At 41.9% G+C, this 23,252-nt stretch overlaps 1 protein-coding gene across 1 annotated transcript in view; it reads right to left on the bottom strand.

Moving 5' to 3' along the window:
- The window catches only part of PROM2 (prominin 2), a 379,221-nt gene that overhangs the window by 81,072 nt on the left and 274,897 nt on the right, over positions 1-23,252 (bottom strand). The window contains exons 13-14 of the mRNA XM_086943323.1: positions 10,426-10,517; positions 8,638-8,722 (exon numbers count right to left, since the gene is read on the bottom strand). Coding sequence (XP_086799449.1) covers positions 8,638-8,722; positions 10,426-10,517 — 177 coding nt within the window. The remainder of the gene's footprint in view (positions 1-8,637; positions 8,723-10,425; positions 10,518-23,252) is intronic.

Here is a 23,252-nt window from a genome sequence, read left to right as displayed (position 1 = left end):
TCTTTATAGTTCATGATTACTACATTGCCCCCCTTATCGGAGGGCTTGATTACAATTGTTCCATCCTCTTCTAATGCTTTCAACGAGGTCCTTTGATCTTTCATCAGGTTATCCCATTTGGAGTTTTTAAAATTCATTCTAGTTCGTTTCAGTTCATTTATCACTGCTTGATTGTAAGCTTCAATATTGTCGAATGGGACATTGGGATTGAATTTGGTTTTTAATTTTAAGCCACTATGTTTGACATGTTTGCCTGTTACGCCACAGGCTCGTAGGACAATATGATCGTTTCTCTCATTTTCGTCTGCAATTTCCAATTGGTACATGTCTCTTAACAGTTCTAAGTCATGTACCTGCAGGTTGATGTCAGTGGGTCCCATTGTGTCTGGAGTTTTTTGTTGTTTGTTGCTAGAGCGAGTTGCATACATTTTCAGCAATTTTAGTTTCCTAATAAATAGGAAAAGGTCCACCCTGGTATCCACATAGTCTAGGGGAATGCTGGGGCAAAAGGATAGCTCTAATTGTAATACTGATATCTCCGTAGGATTCAATATTCTATCAGAGAGATTCACCACGGTTTTGTTTGTATCATTGGGATTGCTTGCAGGTTTACACATTTTGGTATTTCTGTGTTTTCTTTTTAGCTTTCTTCTTCGACTGTTGTCCCGCGTCCTCTTCCTCTTACTTTTTTTACGCTCTTGCCTCTGGATGTTTGACCCCTTGTTTGTACCCTGTTTTGTTGGCCTGGTTCGTTCTTCTGGTTTAAGATTTTGAACTCCTGATGGAAGGTCAGGGGAAGCGGCCCTAAAGGGATCCCTCGAGTACGATCTTCTGTGTCGGTGCTTATATCTGAGCTTGATCCCGATGAGACCGTTGTGGATTTTTTATTCGTTAATTTCGCCCTGATGTTCTTTTGTGCTTTGTCGTATTTTCTAGCATACGTCAGTATGCGTCCTTCCGCGTAATCTCGTTTGTCCCTGATGAACTTACGTTGTTTCTTTTGTTTTATGCTCTGCTCGTAATCTTGCAGTCTTTTAGGGAGTATTTTGGTAAACTCCTCAAATGTTTTCTCGGTCTTGTATTTTTCCAGTTCACTTCTGAGATCCGCCAATTCTTTGCGCGTTGTGTTCAGATCAATTTGAGCATATTTCACGAGCGTCTCAAGCATGCCCTTACATGTCTTGGCCATATACTGTGCCCACTCTGTGAGTAAGTCTTTATTTGGGTTGTCGTAGGTAGGTACGATACTTATCCTCAATCCTCTGGGGACTCTACCGACCTCGATATAATTGGTGAGAGAGGCCACTTCCCACCACTTGTTGATTTCTCGTTTGCTCAGTCGCTCGAGGTGTGCCAATTTCTGTTTGAGTGTGGGTTCCCCGCTACTGGTTGCTGTGTTGTTTGTTACGCTTACAAGCGCAATATCTTGCTCCTCGCTAAACAGGGACAGGGCTTCGGCTTGCCTCGCTGTCTCCCATTCGCTCATCTTTCAACTGTAGATCTCCTCGCGCCACTGTAGTTACGAGTGGCAGCCACGTTTGCCTCCGTACTCCGATCAAAGTTAGTGCGTGTATCGTTCACGCGCTGGGGCAGAGGCACAATACTGTGAGTGAGAGGAGGTGCTGGGTCGGTAATCTCCTACGAAACTCCCTCCCTGTTTATCAGCCCCCCACACACAGGACGGCTTACCCGTGGTGTTCTGCAATCTTCTTCCGGGAGGCGGTCGGAATCGTTTCAATTCAACTTACGTCCACCATGCTGCTCGAACGAGCCTCGACCAGCCAACGTTGATGCCGTCAGTAGTAGCAGCCGCTACCTCAATTTTTTACAAGTACTGGATCCCACCATGTAGAAGGACACAGAGACGGCACACCAGGAGATCTTGCACAAATCCTTTATTGTGCACTCTTTAACCAAGGACGACGCGTTTCGGCGTAAGCCTTTATCAAGTAACCACCATATTGCATTTTGCCAAACTTATAGTCCTACATTAGTGTCAATGCTCAATGGACATAGAGGAAACACTCTAATAAGTACATTACGCTTAATCAAAGCATTCAACATTCAAAGTAAATACATTCAAAGTAAATACTTAAAAACATTTGGTGTACTTGAGTTCATGAAAAATGAGTGTCAGTCCGTTAATCAGTGGGAGCATGTAGCGTAATGAGTTTGGTTGCATTATTTATCGGAAATTGTAGTCCCGATAATGGTCAGATGATTTTGACTGAGAACTACCCCAGGCGGTAGCCAGCGGGGTAATGTAGTTCGTAATGTGCCTCGCATCTATTGATAGAGTCCGTCGGGTTACGGACTGTAGTCCGTAGTATCATGGTAACGAACCCGGAACAATGTGTAGCCGGGAACTGACGGACGAGCGCTATGTCTACCGGGAGATGTAGTTTTGAGGGTGACATAGCGGAGTTCAAGACCGAAGTCTTGTCATCAGTGATGTCCTTTGAGATGTCATCAGTGATGTAATCAGTGATGTCACTGACCATGTCATGAATGATGTAATATGGGACATCATCAGCAGTGGATTGCAGCTGCGCGAAATATAGTTAGTACAACTAACTATATAGGAGCAATTTCAATGGTTTTTTAAATGCTAATTCCTAACTATATAAGTCCTGAAACCTATGGTTTTTTTAAGTGAATTTGCAAGGTTTTTTAAATGCTAATTCCTAACTAAATAAGGCTTGAAACCTATGTTTTTTTCAGTGAATTTGCAAGGTTTTTTAAATGCTAATTCCTAACTATATCAGGCGTGAAACCTATATTTTTTTTCAATAAATTTCAAAGGTTTTCTAAATGCTAATTCTATTTGCGTATAACGTTTATATATGTTATTATCCTTCTGGGACCACCTGAGCAGCCATCCTGCCCCCTTTTCGTGTTTTCCACTCTTGTTTTGGGCTCTCTTGTGCCTCAGTTCTCCTGAAAAACAAGATGGTGGCCAACACTTCCTGGTTTGGACAGGTTGTAATGTTGACAGTCGACTGCCAGCCAATCAGAAACTTGCTCGCTAACGTAAGGGTACGCGTACGGTGCGCGTACGGTGAGAGCATATAGATGTATCATTTGATCAAATTCAATTTTCTCAACAACTACTGGAGGGATTTTCACCAAATATAGAAAAGGCACTACTGCATACCTGTCCCTACCATTTTGCCAAGTTTGGTGTAATTCCATTCAGCCGTTCGGGCTGTAGCCGTGTCTAAAGGTCCCATAGAAAATGCCATTTGAAACATTTCAAATTCATTTTTCTCAAGAACTACTGGAGGGATTTTCACCAAACATAGCAAAGGCACATCTGCATACCAGGCCCTACCATTTTGCCAAGTTTGGTGTAATTCCATTCAGCCGTTCGGGCTGTAGCCGTGTCTAAAGGTCCCTATGGAAATCAACAGGGGGAAAACACGTTTTGGGACCCCCCTTTCGGCCCCCGCTAGACGAATCCCCCCGAAACTTTCAGGGAAGGAGCGAAGCGAAGCTGGCCAAAATTCTGGAAAATGACACACAGATTTCTCAATTGGCGCCAAAGTTATTCCCAATAGAATGTTGAGCGCATATAGATAAATAATTTGCTCAAATTCATTTTCTCAACAACTACTGGAAGGATTTTCACCAAATATAGAAAAGGCACTACTGCATACCTGTCCCTACCATTTTGCCAAGTTTGGTGTAATTCCGTTCAGCCGTTCGGGCTGTAGCCGTGTTTAAAGGTCCCATAGAAAATGCCATTTGAAACATTTCAAATTCAATTTTCTCAAGAACTACTGGAGGGATTTACACCAAACATACAAAAGGCACTGCTGCATACCAGTCCCTACCATTTTGCCAAATCTGGTATAATTCCGTTCAGCCGTTCGAGCTGTAGCCTTGTCAAAATGTCCCTATGGAAATTAACATGGGCAAAACACGTTTTGGGACCCCCCTTTTTTCTCGGCCCCCGCTTGACGAATCCCCCCGAAACTTTCAGGGAAGGAGCGGAGCGCAGCGAGGCAAATTTAAGGAAAATTACAGGCAGATCCCTCAATCGGCGCAAAAGTTATTCCCAATAGAATGTTCGGAATTTCCTATGGTAACTAGGTCCTAACTATATATACCTACTGGCGACCGCCAGTAGGTAATATATAACAGTCACAAAGTGCTGTTTGGGTTGATTGTTCTTTTCAGATGTTAATATGTCAGCAGAAAGAAGAAATATGAATAAGACTCCTGCCAGGTCCAGCCCACCGCGAAATTTAAAGTACCGTGAAGCATTGAGTCGCCGCCGGACTTCGGCATACAAGCCTACCTAGCCATGACTACAGAACGTTTCCCACGTCCCCAACCCACCTGACAGTAGCTATTGGGATTCCTAGAGGGCTGAAAGCATTTACAGACGGATGCTTCGTTAAAATCTCCTGACTAAAAAACACCATGTTCAGATTTTACTCCTTTTCCTTGTCTGTTTATATCCCTGTTAAGCAGTCAGTATCGGCAAAAATTGACAGAGAAACGCGGGAAGCTGATCACTTCATGCTGTGGATTCTAACCGCCTTGTCAATTGCATCTCCACTAGGGATCTGAATTTTTTCTGCATTTTGACAAATCTTTCCTGCATTCGTGTTTATCCACAGTGCGAATTATATGTCACCTCGTTAACTTCGACACGCACCTACTAGATTTTAAATACCTCCGTCATCGTCGTCTAAATGCTGTCACCATTTGAACATTGATTTCAGAGGTTATGACTTACCTTTACAATAAAATGGTGTCAGTCATGACTTGGCAAGATTCACAGTTGATATAGGAAACCTTTATGTGTCTGAGCATTGTGTTTTAGCTGTTCCTTTTTGTTCTTACCAACATCCTTCTGTGCCACATACCTTGTCCCAAACGGATGCAGTTTCCAAAGCTGGTGTTCTTTAACAATAAGCAATTTCTCAGGATATCCCCACATTGCGCAAACCACCCCTTGCACCCACTTTTCCTCCTGTCATTTTTTAATCTTCTCTTTTTGGAATTGTAACTCCGCCCCAAAAAGGATTTGGGTGCTATTTTTTCTGCATTTGGACGCATTGAGTGGACTACAACGCTCAACTGCTGTCCCATATCCTTTTACGTGCTTCTTTTGTGTCCTACCAAACGGGCCTTTTTTATTTATTATTTAAGCTAAAAAACAAACATCTTAAATATGAACACAGTACACAGCACTTTCATCATCTTGTCAGGCGTTGGTCACGATCAAACTACACTTAAACCTTTAGGTATGACGAGATATCTCAGTTCATTCACATTTTTTTCTCTCCATAGTTTCAGTCTGCAACAAACAAAGTGACTTAGTCAAACTTCCATTATGGAATCTTGGCTGCATACTGCAATTCATTGGGTTTAGGTTGCATAATGTCTACTTTCGTAGATCTATAGTTTAGAATTAATTACAATTGTCGGGTCAAGTTTTTGCTATATAAAACTCTGAAAAATAAAAAAATTACATGGCGTACATATTCGGTCAAACTATAGACCTAAGTGACTGACCGTTTAGAAATGGCATGCTGTACTTTACTAAGTACATTCCACTAACTGTATCCCACCTGTAATTTAAGGTGTATTATTTACTTGTGCGAGTGTACTGCAGTGCATACCGTATAAAGATTGACCTGCTGTTCGTGTTTTTTAGATCCGAGGATTGTTGTAGGAATGACGAGCTGCGCTGACCAGCTATGTAAATGTACTGGAATTTATATAGCGCAAATCACCAAGCGGTTCTTAAGCGCTTGCTTAGGGAACCCGTCCTGGTATTCCCCTGTGAAATAACCCCGGCAGGGTATCCGCAAGGTGAAAGCCAGGCAGAGATTAAGCAAGCTATTGCCCAGAGTCGCAGAGTGTGAACCTGTGAATCGAGTAGGCACCAGAGCGAGAATTGTCGAGTCCATGGACATTTTAGGACTCAAGACCCCGCCGAGCCGGGAATTGAACCCTGGCCCCAGGCTGACCTCTGCTTCCAGGTCTGCCTCCTCTAACCAGTGAGCCACACTTCTCTATGAACGTACATTAACTTATGCATGCCCCTAGGTCAATTCACTGCGATGGACCTTTGGATTGTAGAAGAAAATGATGTACTGCGATATTATGCATCGATTCCTAAACTTGTCAGGCCTGGGATAGGATTTCAGCGTGCAGTAATCCTGTGCATCGGGCCTCATTTAAACATTGCAATACTCGCTTTTAGTTAGAGGTCAGCGATTGCTGTGGTACATGTGGCAAGGTGCGCTTTTCGTTTCCAGCTGCAAGCCTCTGATAGCAGACGTGAGTTTGAGGTAAGGGCTTAATGTTCCCGTCTTCTAGTGTATTATAGATGTTTTTTTATAGTTACATGACTCCATACTCGAGGTTATTGTGGAGTTGTGATTTAAAAGTACAAGACATAAACCTGATGAAATGTGTTTAGCTTTTAAGTGACATGCTGCAGTCCTTCGTTGATATGTACTTAGGAACAATGATCACATGCCCCTTGGCTGTTTTAAAAAAAATGTATTTCTCATGACCTGTTGTCCGTGTCAGATTGAGGATATCGGTTACAAAGAGGTCCTTGTGTCATGACAGGACTGTGATAACGAAATAAATCTCGGTTGCTGCATTTACCTCCCATTACCATGTTATGAGAGACATGTGACTAAAAGCAGTCAAACCTGCCTGCCCTCTGAATTACTTTCTTGGGATCCCTGCGATTTAGGATGAGGACATGTTTCAATGTTCTGGTCCCGTGGTTTGCTGATAGGATTAATGTACTGAAAGGATGACTAAGTCACGTTTTATGGCAACACAGTTAAAATGATGAGTTCAGTCTTCAGGTTGAAATGTAGATCTGATGTTCTGAGCAAGCTAAGTACTTGTGTGTGCCTACACCTACACATCTTGGTGTACCTGGCAGGTCTTGGTCATGTGTGAACATGCAGCATGAGTTACCATGGGCAGGTCTGTCATTGAATATTGGGTGTACAATTCATCCAAAAATGTTCAAAATTGTTAATGCTCGTGAATCATGCATTCTTATTCTTGTAGACTGAGTATTCCGTGAACCCAGAACAGTTAATCAGCTTTGTCACGTTTAATGTTATCCTGGGTTGTGCTTTCACTTTGTTTGTGTGACTTCGGGGATACTTTGGCTTTTGTCCACTCTTTTTATTTACGCTCTGACTTGTAAGCACTGAATGGATCAAGACCTCATTCTAACAATACATTTGAACCATTTAATTGACAAATGTAGCCTTAGAATATATCCAAAGTTTGTTTCGTTGCACATTTCATAGAATCTCCACTACCTCGACTGTCCCCGAATTTATTTACACTTGATTTTTCCTGTTTTATTTTTCTTTAAGAACGATAATTAAGTTTTCAACTGGCCGTTAAGACATGTATGTTACGCCATCGTTTCAGCCGTTTGGGACGTTCCTGCCATTTTAAATCTTTTGTCTGGCATGAAAGGTAGGTTTCACTTTGATGTCTGTGCCAGTAAAAGTAGAAATTGTCTCCCTTTATTTAATGGTCTGTGTATATTTTATGACTCCAAGAGTTTGGAGTCCCAGAAGTATTCCTAAACTTGCAGACTTGCAAATTGTAGGTTTTGCTTCATGTCAGCTGCACTCGGCCATGCAGAATACTTCTGGAGTCAGAATATGTCTTGAACTGCTGGCTTTGTGATCGAATTGAGCAAGCTATATAGTGCACATGCCATGTTTTAGTAGTGGAGTTTAGCTTTTTCACTTTGATAATATAGCCTCTGATCCCGATAATCGACTATATTAAGGATACCTGCTGGTAGATAAGGATGAGTTGATGACTTATCTGTTACCCCCAAAGCCTCTAAGGACTAATAATGATAATAATTCTTTATTTGACAGTTAATTAAAACCATTAAAGTATAGTACAACCCAAAAAAGTTCATTCATAGAAGAAGGTACAATAAAAAGAGGATAGATCCTAAAAAAATACAAGCATTGGCATAGCCAATAGGTCTCGCTTTTGGGACCTTATAAGTATTTAGTTATGCAGCACAATATCCTTGGTGCAACAACATCAACTGTTGCATGGCTAAACACTTATAAGGTCCCAAAAGCGAGACCTATTGGCTATGCCAATGCTTGTATCTCTTGTTTTCTGAAAAGCAATATAAAATACTGAGCTGGCAAAAAAACCAAGCTGCTCAACCCAGGATTGAGAAACTGGAAAAGTGAATCCTCCATTACAACTGATGGGCATTCCTGACCACCAGGGGCTAAAGCCAATGCTTTTGCAACCAGTTGGGCTGTCAGTCTGCCATCCTGGGCTTACATTATATTCCAGGTCTTTACATAAGAATATGGACAGTGAACGATCATGATAAAGACCTAAATGGGCACCTCTAGACCTGATTCATTAGAGATCTACATACCAGCACAGGCCAAATATTATAGCCCTGGCTCCTTAATGAGCCCATGAGCCAGCCTAAATCTCCACATGTAAACCGGGCTCACGAGTGAGCCTGTATTCAGTCCAAGTTTGCACACAACACCTTGGCCCTTGATTCGGCTTTTAAAGAATGGACATTTTATATTTACATTTACCTCATGCAGCCACAATATTAAGGAAATAATCCTATGGTTTTACCTTTGATATGTTCAACGAATCTTCTATATTGAAGTTGTTACTCAAAGGTAAAATGTCCCAGAACACAGCACCCTCTTTACACTGCCTAGGAAAAAAAAATATAAAAGTAAATACAAAATAGAGAATATAGGACAGGGATACATGAGGTATTAGTGAATTAGAGACAAAGATATTCAAACGAATTGGTGAACAAGAAGTGAGTGCAAAAGTTAGCAAGAATATGTGTTTATAAAGAAAGGAAAAGTGGAGTCAGAATATATGTCAAGGACCGCAAGAATGTATAGTAAAATGCCCACATTGTGTCAATTATGGACCACAATTATGTCATGGATAGGCAGAGTAGCACCTAAAATGACCACATTATGTCACGGTTGAGCTACTACTATGCCATTTACAGCCAGAATGGCATCTGAATTTCTCAAACTAAAGCAAATGCTTGTATGGAAAATGCTCTGTCTTGCCTATGTTAGGCACCAGGCCCAGAGGAGCTTTTACAAATTAAGCAAGTTTGTCAGTCAAGCCAACACCCTTGTCCATGCCTGCCAGCTCATATGTAACTCTCCAACATGGGGGTGCCTGGAGTTGGGATGAGAGTCTATTTAGAGCTATAATTAGCCGGTAAAAAGACAAAGTGGGAATGTTGTCCCAGACTGAAAGTTTGTGGAGGTTCAGCAGGTCTACAGGAGTCCAAAGAATCAGCATGTGTCAGCATGTGTCTTCAAAGATTGTATGTGATTTCATAGAAACACTTTCTAATAGATGCCAAATCTGACAAACCAATGTCCTTAAACGGATTCATTAAACTTTTCAGGATAAAAAGAATTTATCAATTGGTAGAAACAAATTACTAGAATTGTTTTTGAAAATTACCTTTAACAAACTATTTTAAAATTGCAAACACAATCAATCTTAAATATGATTTTTCTATAGAGGCTTTTTTCTACAAGTACAGCATACATATTTTGCTGTACCCTCATCCTTTCCCACATTCTGTAACTAAGTGATGTTTCATATTCTATTAATTGTCATTTTGCCTCTTTACCCTTTCTGTGATAACTCTTTCCCTACTTTGCCTTGCTTATGTTCCTTTGCCCTTTACCTCTTTTTTTCTGTGCTGATATCAAAGACTGATTCACCTACCAGGATTATCCCTGGGTTCCATGATTGACTTTTCGTTTTAAAAACTAGGATCCTTTCACGTAAATTGATATGAATTCTTTCATTGATCTTGGGTTTATTTCCTATTATATTCAATTAAAATGAATTTCTACTAATTTGTCTTTCCTCAAAAAGGTTCAAATTATTTTATTTCTCAGAAAGGGTTTTTGATAATTTTGTTTTATACGAATTTACATACAGCATTCTCTACTACATTGCAGGTGGGTGTTAATTGGCTGTGTTTTGCTGCTGGTGCTTTTCACTGTAAGTGTGTTCTGAGGTCAGAAGAACAACCATTATATATGGTCTGCTGGGCTACTACCTCTAAGCCAGTTGTCTATATGTATTAATTAATTTTGTGAATATAAATAGTCTTGAATATCAAAATACAGACTCTTATTTTGAAGAAGACTCATTTGTGTATATATTTGGGTGTTCGTTTTAAACCCAAAAAACCCTGCTAAAGGTGACCCCTGTAAGAACATTTTTCACTAGACTATTAGAGAGGAGTTAGGAATTGAACATGGGACCTGCCACCACATGATCAGTGTCACACATTTATCTTCCACACTACTCTCATACAATCAGTCAAGTATCACACTAATAAACTAATTAAGAGATAATACTCACTGGTAAATGCTGCTAATGTTGATGTTCTGATTCAGGCCAAGGATTTGGCTGAGGTTCATGCTTGGTGGTAGATTACCGGGCTCATCCAGAAACTAGGAAATAAATGAATCAGAAGTGATCCAGAGGATAACAGGGCAGACCAGTGTTTCCATATTGTAATATGTAATCACTTTCTTTTTCAATTAACCTCCCCAAAATGTTCTGAACTAGTCCACATCACTGGTTACACAAAGCTTTGCAGAGTTTTCAGGCACATCTGAGAAAATCAAACATTGTTGGGCTTTCTTGGCACTGTTGAGACTAGCACAAAACATTGAAAAAAACAGAAACATTCGATTGCAAAATGATTCCAAGCACCATTGACAACTGAGAGTATTACTGCATTACCATGGGTATTTTTTAAATACTTTATTTGTATTTCAAACAAACTAACAATCTACATTTTCCCTTATACACCTCTTGTTCAAATACATCGGATAGAACGTGCACATAACATATCTCAAATTACACAGTTCCTTATAGAAGAAAAATCGTCAGGCATCATTATTTAATATCCATCCTCATCTTTGAAGGTTCTCTCTTGTTATTATCAATCGAGTTTTACAAGAACTGTATTCAGAGTAGGTCATTGCTTACATGTGATCTTCATCTGAAAAGAGTTTTTGAATAGTTATGAGTTATTAGGAGAAGTGTGGCTCACTGGTTAGAGGAGGCATACCTGAAGCTGAGGTCAGACTCGGGACCAGGGTTAGATTCCTGACGCGGCAGGGTCCTGAACCCAATTGTCCACGGACTGGATAATTCTCGCTTCGGTGCCCACTCTAAGCACAAGTTCACACTATGCAGCTCTGGGCAACAAGCTTGCTTAATCTCCACAACGGCCCCCCCGCGGCGGGATGCCTGGCTTTCACCTTGGGTATGCCCAGCACGGGTGATCTCACAGGGAAAAACCAGGACGGGTTCCCAAGGCAAGCGCCGAGATGCCCAAGGGTAACATCAAGCGCTATATAAGAACACACATACATACATACATACATACATACATATGACCCGCTCCCCTGCTGGGAGACCAAGTCAACTGGAATTATGCAATTCGCTGGCTGCGGCGTGTTTTTTATAATTATTATAATTCAATTGATTGTGATATTACACTCTTTATAATGTGACTTTAAACAGACTGTGTTCAAATATGAAAAAATACAACACCTCGAAGCAACACTATCACAAAGTGTGCCACACTATGCAGCAAAATGTATCTTTTCTTGCCACATAATTTAATCATCCTTGCTGCACAATTGGGTCCTCTCCTGGTGCATAAGTCCACTTGTATCTTTTCTTGCCACATAATTTAACCATTCCTGCTGCACAATTGGGTCCTCTCCTGGTGCATAATTCCATTTGCTATGCGAGAGACTCATTCCATCACCATGTTCTAGTTGAGGTCACCCATTGTAATCCACTTTGTCTGATCTAATTCCTAGGTTTGCGGTCGGAGAACTGCAGCATGGCTTCCAGTTTACAGCAATCGCTCTCTACTTACCACTTGCTCCAGTTGTACTAACTTATTTTTCCTTGTTTGTTACTGAATGCCACCACTACAACCCCTAATTGTGGGCGTGGGCAAGTATCTAACCAGCTTATTCAGTCATCTGCTGTAGTACTTTATTATGAAATTGCAATATCTTAACACAAGACCACGACTTATGCCTGTTTCTGTCGTACACTGGAGGCATCTTTGTCTGCGGGTATCCTGAGCACCAACTGTTCAGTCATGTGTGTTCTGTGCATATGTTTGTGCTGAATCACTTTGAGCCGAGGTTAGTTAGTTATCGATTTCCAGCACATCTAGATTGTCCTCTAATTGATTTCCTCTAACGTGTCCCCAAGGTCAATATTCCAAGGTTCCTCTAGGTTTAAATGTTTTTCAACATGGGTTGACCTACCTGCCTTATGGAGAATAGGTATACATTTGACCCCTATCCACGCAATAGCAATGACTTCTTATTAGCTTGCATTTCTGATTCTTAGAGCAGTGGTTCCTAACCCTTTGACTTCTGTGGACCCCACACAATCATTACTGGAAGACGGAGAACACAACCTATGCAATTGCTTCGATTTGAACCTTAAAACAATACACAAAAGTAGAGAAACAAGTACACATCAGCTAAACACACAAATTATAAAATATTTTATCTAATGCACATTAAAAATGTACAAAAATAGATATTTTACTTTCAATAGAAAGGATAGCGCTTTTCAAAATTTCGTTTTTTAAAAGATGGAGTAATATGGTAGACTTTAGCATATCATTTTGTCTCTTTTGTATCTAATGCATGTTTTCTTTTTGTCAACGCATTCCAGTGCTTTAATTCGGACCAGCAATCATGCCTACTAGACAGGAGCTAGACTCAGGGGGGTGTTTGGGGTGTGACACCCCCCAAATAAATATATTCTTGGCTTTGTATTTGGATCTGGTGGCCTGAATCGGGCTTGCTATGGTCCACAAAGTATGTGTTGGTTTTTTTCACCCTCACTTAACTAAGATATTCGGTTTTTCATGAGAAACCTAAATATACATAATTAGTAACCAGTTTACTAAATAAAGGTAGCAAATCTCCAACGGCAGATGTATTCCTTAAATGGACACAAATGTACTACTTTTTGGAATTCACAAATATTGAAAGTAGAAGGTTTTTTAAAGCTGCACCAGTCTCAGGTTTCCGAGAATACTTCTGACAATCAAACTCCCAAAAGATGATGGGACGGGAAACAGCCTTTACCATGCAGCTTCAATCACGAGTTCCATTTCAACGCAACCGAAACATCTATTGCCTTAACCAAATAACTACGCATATGCTTGAATCACGCATATGCGTACTTAAGGCAGTCGTCCTTCTAGCTTACTAAGCAGGTGGGGAGAGGAACCGGAGGGAAGGGCCTGCACGAAGGACGGAGACGTGGCGAGGCAAGTTGGGCGGGAGAAGGTTTTAGGGCTCAACGCAGGTGGGCCAAGGGGGGTAGGATTTAAGGGAGGGGGCTGGTTTTAGGTTTTAATGGAGGGGGCTAGTTTTAGGGCTCAGGGCGAGGAGCTGGGGTCGGGGGTAGGTTTTAAGGAATGGGCAGAGCTTTATCGTTCAGGGCAGCAGGGAAAGGATAGTTCTCAGGGCAGAGGGGCAGTTTGTTAGGGCTCAGGCAGGCGGGTCGGTAGGTTTTATGGTAGGGGGCAGAGTTTTATGGATCAGGACAGGGGGAAGGGGCAGTTTTCAGGGCAGGGGAACGTTTTTAGGGCTCAGGGCAAGGGAAGTCGAGATAATTTAAGGTTTTAGGGGCGATGTTTTTAGGGCTCAGAGGAAGGGTCAGGTTATAGGGCAGGGGCCAGGTTTTTAGGACTCAGGGCGGAGGGGCTGGGGTCTGAACTTTACTTGTCCCACTATTGTATCTAAACCAAAACATTGGTTCTAAACAGCCTCTAATTCTCCTGTTGGTAATATACTCCACTGTCACAGGAAGGAAAAAGATTTCCTTTTATTGTTTAACCCTCACACTCCTTTCCGCAGTTACCTAGTGGTTACAGAGTCTGAACTTTACCACACATCCCTTTACCAAACATGCCTTTACTACGAAATTGCATGGTAAAGGCATGGTTAGTAAAGAAATACATTGGTTAGACACACTCATTTTTGGAACTGCCTGGTAGAGGCACGCGTGGTTCGGCCAATGCATCATACAACCGATGGGACGAATGCTTGCAAATAGTTCATCTATTTGCAATCACTTCGGGATAGGATTCCAAACCATTGTTTTTCTCCCACTGTGCTACTCTAAACAGAGGTCTGTTTTAGGGTTTGGCAGACAGAGTAAAGGGAGACAAATTGGAGAAAGACGTAGGGCCATATGTAGGTAGCCCCTTTGCGATCGCAAATGCTGAAATTCGCAGAATTTCAGCGTTTGCGATCGCAATTTGGGCAGTGTGCTATGTAGCACACAAAAAGCCCCACGCAAAATAAGGAATCGCAAAATTTGCAATTCCTTATTTTGCGATTGCATTTAAGGAATAGCAAATTGCAATTCCTTAAATGCAATGTAGGAAGCACCCAAGTTGTGAGAATTGTGGCTTAAGAAATCGTAAAATACCACCAACTTCAGGTTGGTGGTAAATTGCGATTTCTTTGAAAAATGCACTTTTTGGCATTTTTCAAAGTGTCATGCTGGTCACATACATGCCCTTAGGGCATGTATGCCCAGATACATGCCTTAGGGCATGTATGTGGGCCACATGTGCACACATGTTAATTTCAGGGGTGCAACAGGGTGTCCTATTGACACCCTTGCAACCCTGCAATTGCATTCTCAATTTGCGATTCTCTAAAAGAGAATCGCAAATTGAGAATGTCTTCCAATTCATTCCTATCGGCCTTCTAGCCCATAGGAATGAATGAGAAGGTATTACTTAATTGCGAATCGCAATTTGCGTTTCGCAAATTAGGAATAATTGGGATTCGCAAAAGAAATTGCTAATCCTACCTACATTTCGTTTTGCGATTCTCTAATTGCGATTCCCAAAAAATCGCAATTTGAGAATCGCAAAACAAACATTACCTACATATGGCCCTTAATGACTGTCTCCCTGTTTTCACTTTGCCCTCCAGATTTAAAGATATCTACTGCCCCCACAGACATCACTATACATTGGCAGGAAACGCCATCATGGCAGTTTCTGTAAGTGTAGGAAAAACTTGACAGACAATTCTGTCAAACATGACAGCTGGCCTGCAAATGTTTCCAAAGTTATTTTATTTTTTTCAAAAACAAACGCCTAAAGCAGGAGTTTTCTCCTAAGGTGGATGGCTAATTTTTTTCTTTTTTTTTTTTTTACTATATCTCACTGCGAGGATATACCTAGTGCTGACAAACAATAAAACAGGAAAAATGAATCGACTATCCATTTCAAACAGGACGGATGGTTGATGGCTTACCTCCAACAGCATCTTCTCCTTTGGGCCATTGGAGGACATTTTACACTGATGCATTAAATTCTACTATCTGCATAAACGTTTTCTCTGTCCACCCAACACAAAAACAGGTGGGTGGACTTTGAGTTTGGTGGACAGAGTATGCCCTGATACTAGATTCTAATTGCTCTGCTCACACGGATAACGTTAACCTATACACTCTATAAATCTGCTAATAATATTTAATTTTCTAAACAGCTGGGAACCCCTGAGAATGTGTCAACCACACGTTAAGAACAACTACTTTTGGTAATTCTGGCCTTATCTTCTAAAATTAGCTGCCATTTGTGGAATATACATGTAACTGTATCCCTGTTTCTTTAGTAACTAAAGTCCACCATTGTGTGTTGTGGGTATGTTTTTCAGAAATTGCTCTGATCTTGCTTCTGGGAAGCACCAGCATAGAATCTAAATTCACTGGTCCTATGACTGAACTAGGGTGGCACCCTGTAAGTGCCTGGTTGGTCTCAGAAAGAGCAGACATCCCCAGTGGAGCTGAGGGATCAACAGGCTGAGATCCAAAATGTGCCTGCTTAGATCCTAAATAGAAAAGGGCGAGCATAAATGGGTGGAAAAAACTATGTAGTCTAGTCGCATTTGAAGGTCATGAGGCAGTTAATAGATGGAACAGAGATGATGTCCGGGATTATGGTGCAGTCAGACATCGATGACCATTCAATTGCAAATCCAGTTAGCAACAGTTGGGGTGTATGGGAGATAGGGAAGGGACCTATCTAAAGATGTATCCAAAACCTCTTTAACCCCTTCGCTGCGGGGCTAATTCCCCCGCGGTGCGGGGCCGCATGCGTTGTCACAGTACTCGTGGCAAGCTCAGCTCGTCATGCAGCACAATGGAGCTGTGTTCATGACGAGCTGAGCTCATCACGACTCCCCCCACTCAATGGAACGCCCCGCACAGGAGGGGAATTATCCCCGCGTGGGCGTTCCGCGAAAGTTATGACAAGCTCAGCTCGTCATGAGCACAGCTTCACTGTGCCTCATGACGAGCTGAGCTCGTCATAAGCGCTGAAGGAGTTAAAATTTCAGCCGAAAACCCAATTCAAGTATGCCATGGAGCTAAAAAAAAAGAAAAGCATGGCAAGGAAGACAAACTGGCCTGTGTTCAGTGCATAAAGGCCACTGAAAATTAAAGGCATGCTTCCAGGACTTCCTCCACGAGCATGAATCTACACTCTGGGCCTATATGTGTTGAGCGGGCTGTAAATGGAATCTTAGCCCAGATCCAGACTGCCACTCCTCTGGTCTAGAATGAGAAGCCTGTAGAGAAATAGGAACTTTTCAATGTTTCTGGAGACGAGAACCCTCTACTGGTAGCAAACAAGTCTCCTGAAGGAAGGAAATATTTGCATTCCTATAAGAGAGAAAGGATTATATTTTGTGATTGCAAGCTGGAGTGTGCATCCTTTTAACGTTTCAGGTGCTCAAAGTGTAATTAGCCAGCTACATTGAGAAAGGGTTGATGAAAGTCAGTCTCAAGGGTGGAAGCGTATAGCAGTTACCATTGTTGCTCGTTGTGCGGTGGAAGGTGAGTGTCTCCAGAATAGGGAGGATCAGGTCACAGAAAGGTAAGAGGCTGGAAGAAAAATACACAAAACTGGGTAGCAAGCAAAGGGCTGGATGCCCAAACTGGGATGTGAACCTAAACGTGGTGAAAAGTAAGCTTGGGAATCCGTGGCAAGTTGGCCACCATGTGATGAATAATGAGTTGAGGTTGGTATTGGGCATAAAGGGTCAGAGGCCCGAGCGTCTGGTGCTGAAGATGGGGAGGCCCGTTTCAAAGTGGGGGAGCCTAAAAGGGGGAAGGGAACACCTATTTTATGGATTCAGAACAGAGTGCGAGGGACTCCCTAGGGGTTGAGCAAAGAGGGAGAAATCTGTCTAGGGATGTGACCGTCTGTGTCGCTCTCTAAACAAAATGACTGAAAGTCAAAGTGAGACAATACAGTAGATTAAGTTGTAGGTGCCAAATTAGGTCATGGGGAGATGTCTGGGGGTCTAGCAAGGCAGGTAGGAATAAGAGTTCCCTCTCATCTGAAGAAGAGGTGTCCTTGGGAGGCAGGGCAGTCTCCCTGAAGAAGGAAACAATTTTGAGGGTCACCCTCCAGCCATAAGCACCTGGTCAGTGCAAGAGGGGTAGCTCTTCTTCCCCACCAGCCTGGCCTCCCAAGGCGGTGCCAGCTCCAACACCCAAGTGTTGGAGCAGTTGAGTGCTCCGAAAACATGTGAAGGCGGAATCTAGGTTTCTCCCCAGTTCTAGGTGGCTTTCGGTTTGGTGAAAAGAAAATCTCTTTTCATCAGAAAATATTTTTAGGATAGCTGGGAAAAGGAGAGGGTACTTAATGCTTTTGTCTCTGAGCTGATGTTTAACTGCCTGGGAGTGGTCCAGAAACACCACTACCTGTCGGTTCTCAAAGCCGCTCAAAGAACTTCGTCTCTGTTGCCGAAGTGAATTAGGCAGTCTAGAAGGGACCAAGGAAGCTTTTCCTTCAGTATTTGGGAGTATAGTTGGAACTCGATGGGCTCTCTCTACTGAAAAGAAAGTTTTGAGCAAATGGGAAGGTGTGAAGGATTTGAAGGATTTGAGCCACTGTTCCCTAAATTGGACTGAGTTGGACCCCTTGGCCTCCTCAGAAAGTTCAACCACTCTTAAATTGTTCAGTCTGGTGCTTCCGGAACTGGATGCAATCAGATAATTCTTGCAGTTCAAGACGATGATCCTGAGTAGTCCGGGTGAGTTGCCCCACAGCACTCATAGTTTAGGAACCCTCTCAGCCAGCTTTTGGTAGTCTGCCAGGAGGAAGCCAACATATATGGGTATGGTACTTATCTTAGTCTCAAGGGTTGCTGTAGAGGAGTTTATGACCTTTAAGGAGATGCCGAATTTGTACATGGGAATTGGCAGAGGTGCTTATCAGATGGTGGAAATGATCCTTCTGGTGGTGGGGCCTCCAAGCATGTGGATTTGGTCTGGCCCATGGTCAATGGTGGACCAGACAGGAATAGCCACAGAACAGATGACAGTGGTGGGCCTGTTTGTAAAGCCTCAGTGCCCAGGTGGATCATCAGGTGAACAAAGCCCAATGAGGCCACATGAGCAGTCAAAAGGGGTCACCCCCAATGGTTCACAATCCATAATCTACTAGGGACCCCTGGTACTGTCCTGGGGTTGGGATGAAAGATAGTCAGAGCGGGTATAATGTGGTGCGAGATGGGAGTGAACCAAGTGAGTGGAGGAGGTCAGCTCAAGAGGACACCCAATATGGAAGAAGAGAGCAGAGCATGCCACTGAGGTAAATATTTGAGGGCTACATGGTTCCTACGCTTCGAGTAGAGCCACCAAACATCTCACTGTGTGTCCCAGATCGGTTCCTCAAGAGGGCTCCAACCATGCAAGAAGAGAAGAACAACCGGCTGGCCAACAGGATGTGATGTCGCCTAGACCTCATGGAGCAGCCAAGGAGTAGGAGCCCAGTAGGAAGTGCAGTCACCCCCCACAGTGTTGAAAGAACAGACAACAGTGGCCTTCAATCAATGTGGACAGACATGGCAAGAAGCTGTGTCAAAGATGGGAGGGACCACACAGGCAGTTCTCAAGACTTGTAACTCAGCACTCACCTTCCAGAAAGTCCAGCACTAGCCCAGCCATGTGGAGTCAGAGTTCTCAAGTCACAGGTTTTGTGAGTGGGCCTTGGTGACCTATGGGCTCTGGATGGCATCCTCAGCTGGGTAGAAGAGCACATTAAGGAAGTGGCCCACCATAAAGTCAGAGTGGATGGATCACCTCAGGGTGGGCCATAGGTTGCCACAGTAAGCCCAGGGAGGAAGTTACTCACAGGCCCCCCCACTAGTCCTGAGGGACAACTCACAGGGAGGAAATGGAAGGAGGAGGTGTCCTGAAGAACATTGGTGCAGGCCTCACCAGTCCTGCGGCCCGGTACAAAATCATTGGGTAAAAGAGCCCTCCTCCTTAGCCGGAGAGGGAGGGGCCCCCTCGAGGAGACAGACAAGGCCGGATCTCTTAGAGATCATATAGTCTGTCCTCTAAAAGAGGGGGAGAGATCCTCCATGGATTACAAAGCATAGCGTCACAGGGTCCCAGGTCAGATTGGGTGCTGGAGGGAAGGCCCCCGGGGCTAAGGAAGCAGGGTGTGGACCCTAGCGGCAGACTAATGTGAGTCCTCTGGGCTCACCTGACACCGACTAAAGCTACCAGGATATCCTCCAGACCAACACTTTGAGACCTGGAAGAGGATGATCAAGGATCTGTGGGCAAAAGGCTCGGATAACTGGGAAGCTGAGAGAAGCGTACTAAAGGTGAATGCAACATGTTAGCCTTGACGGCTAATTACATCCAATTATGTGGCTAAATAGCTGCCACAGGTCTAGTTGTGGCTCCACAACTGTAACTGTCAAGCTGCCTTCTAGAATGTAATTAAAGTATCCATGGTAAAAGATATCCAAGTTGCTGTTTGCAGTGGTGCTGTCCCTCTACATAGACAGTCACCACTACCAGGATAGAACCATGTCAGAGTACTCTCTCACCGGGCACTACCAGGTGGCCCTCCCAGATTGGGCCAGGCAGGTAATCCACTGTGGATCGCAGCTACCACAGGCAAAGCTCCTTTGGCAGCTTAGGTTCTGGTCCCACCCACACAAGCCACAAGTGCCGGAACCAAACCACCATTCCATAGATGAGTGGAGGACACTTCTGCCCCTTACTTGGGGCTCTGTGCTCAGTGGAACTGGATGGAACTATTTGGTAGAGTTCAGTGCAAAACAAAAGGGTTTCTGCATGGGTCTGAGCTTCATGGTAATGCAACCGCTCAAATGGCTATTTTGGCTCCTCTATTACCTTTGGCTTTCCATCCCTGCCCGTTAACATACCAATACACTCTAACCTACAGTGCTATCACATGATTCCGTGGTACTGGTGTCCTTCTTTCCCTTCACTTGCAAACTGTCACTCATGCTGATGAATAACCATTTCTAAAGATGAATGTATAAATCTTTCGAAGAAAGGGTTTTCCTTTGAAACTGAGCCAGGTTCTTGAGCTTGCCCACTGGCATTCTAGTTTGTAAGTTTCCTTCAGAAACAAACATAGCAATGAAGCTGCAGTCTCTACAGCTCTTCAGGTTGCTGCCCAAAAATTAGTTAGAAAAATCAGAATAAAAACCACATATTCCCAATCTACTAACTATTTAACTCTAAACTTGATTTCCGGAGAAGCATGCTACTCGCCGCAAAGATCGTCAGGGGTGGTAGGCGCAATATAAATACAATTTACAGTACAACATGCATCTCGCAGCAGGCAAGAGAAGGGTTACTAAAAAACGGAAATGAAGAAATAGATGGTTTGAGGATCAGAACAGGAAAAAAGAAACGTCAGAGAATGCAGGAAAACAGTTTGTAGCAAATGACAGAGAAACCAGTAAAAGAAAAGCTCCACATAGAAGCTGTCATTTTCAGTTCCAAGATCAGAGAAGCTTAAATATTCTTATGAAGAAGAGAGGGAAAATGTTTCTATAATCTCATAACTCAAAGTTACTGTTCAGGTTCTTATGAGCCCATGATTAAAAGTAACATATTTTCTATGTTTCCGTGTGTCCATTTCTGTAAATCATTCGCCATATACGTTTTCTTCGTCCCATGTGTGAAAGTTACAATTCCTGTATGCATGTTCCCATTGTCCCAGATCTGAATGTGCCACTACACCGGCACGTTTAATTGTCCCAGGTCTGAATGTGCCACTACACCGGCTAATTTCACTCTCTCAGTTCTGAATGTGGCACTACACCGGCACGGCACGTGTGATTGTACTAGGTCTGAATATGGCACAACACCAGCACGTTTAGATGTCACAGGTCAGAATGTATAAAAAGAAAAAGGGTAACCCAGTATTCCCTTGAAGGCTTGGATGAACAATAAAGTAATCAATATCAAGGACCCACAAAGGATTTGTTTAGACAAAATGATTAATGATTTAGAAAGATTCAATATGTCAATTTATGACATCCATACATCACTTTAAAGTTAATTGAAACATTAGATTTACGAAGGAATATTACTCTTCGAACTAAAATAATTCATTGGCAGGTGTTATTGTTCGATATTTGATATTCAAAAAGTATTTATGAAGATGTAAAAAATACAAGTCAGTTTGTTTAGTTGCCCAAATTCTATACAAAATTTGAAACTGACTCAAAAGTTTTCAGTTACAAAGAACACATAAGTCAATAAATTTAAAAGGAAACTGGACACTGCATTGACGTTTCGGTCTCTTTAGCACTAAATCAACTACACCATCTTCAGAACTGAAAAATTTTAGAAACATGTAATAACAAATTATGAATATCTTCAGACTTATGAAAATAGATTTTAACACTTGCCATGTTGTAAAGTATTGGAGATCGCATGGGTAATGAAAACTGAATCCCCAAAGAATTTATACCAAAAATGTAAGAACTTGCAAAAAAAGAAAAACATGCCCAACATGTAAGGATTCCCCACGTGTAAAAATTGACATAAAAGACTCCTAAACGAATGGCAAATATAAAGATGAAATAAAAAAAATGATTATGTTTTCCAGAACTTATTAAAGTATTCAGTACTTACACAAATACTAGTGAAGTCTGGGGTAGTATTTAGCTTGTGTTTAAAATTTTAGCAAGCATATAATATTATGTATGTCTGTTAAAGTAAAACAGATCGGAAACGTGTTTTTAACAACCAAGAGGTGGATATGTAGAAGAATTAGTAGTGAAGCAGACACATATTTAAACTCACTCAGCTCGTCCGCTTCAGGTATTCATTAAGTAAATACTGCGAAAAATGATTGAATCTTGTTTATTTTGGTGCAAAATATACCTATCAAGAAAAAGTATATAAAAGAAAAAATGAGAAAACTTACATTTCAAAAGGGATCTGGTGGTCACAATTTAATTTAGACACGATCATGTATATTTTTTCTTGCACGCTAAATGAATCCAGCATAACGTGGCTTCGTAAATTTTGGAATCTATCTAGCGTGCAAGAAAAAAGATGCATGGTTGTGTCTGAAATAAATTGTGACCACCAGATCTCATTTGAAATTTAGGTTTTCTCATTTTTTTAAATATATTTTTTCTTGATAGATTAACAATATTTTTCTAATTTAGAAAAGTGGTGTAGAAAGTCTACTGAATTTTCATGAATGATTCAATGAATCTAATCCTAATTTGAAATTCAGTATTGACTACAATAATTGCAATATACATTTTTCGGGATATTACGATAACGACAGAAGACAATATATTGTATACTACTTTATAACCTAAACCAACAGCTCGAAATACATTATTGAAATTTAACAGCCACCATCCTTAGTCTTTGAAAGATAACGTGCCTTTTGGGAAATTTCTTCATCTTAAAATAAACTGTTCCAAAAAATATGACTATTTCGCTGAAGCAAAGAAACTTAAAGAAAAACTCAAAGTACGTGGTTACGGAGATCCTTACAAAGAGCATGGTATAATGACGGAGAGGCTCTATTAGACATTAAAAAAAAGACCTGAGCAATTGCATTTGATTTGTGTCTCTACATTTGACTCATTATCAAAAATTAGAATCTTCTTTCGAGGGATCAATTTTTCCTCAAGAAACCTCGGTTTGCCTTCAAAATAGGATCTAACTTGAGAAACAAATTAGTTGAAAGCATATACTGAACCTACCCCACCAAGCATTGAATGTATGCTATGGATGACACCCATTGTAGGCCACTACAAATGTAACAACTGTGTTGCATGCACTACTGCTAA

The sequence above is a fragment of the Lissotriton vulgaris genome, chromosome 11 (genome assembly GCF_964263255.1).
Source record: "Lissotriton vulgaris chromosome 11, aLisVul1.2, whole genome shotgun sequence".
In the NCBI taxonomy this organism is placed as follows: Eukaryota; Metazoa; Chordata; class Amphibia; order Caudata; family Salamandridae; genus Lissotriton; species Lissotriton vulgaris.
The sequence above is the reverse complement of the archived record's forward strand: the minus strand, read 5'-3'. Positions and strand labels throughout refer to the sequence as shown.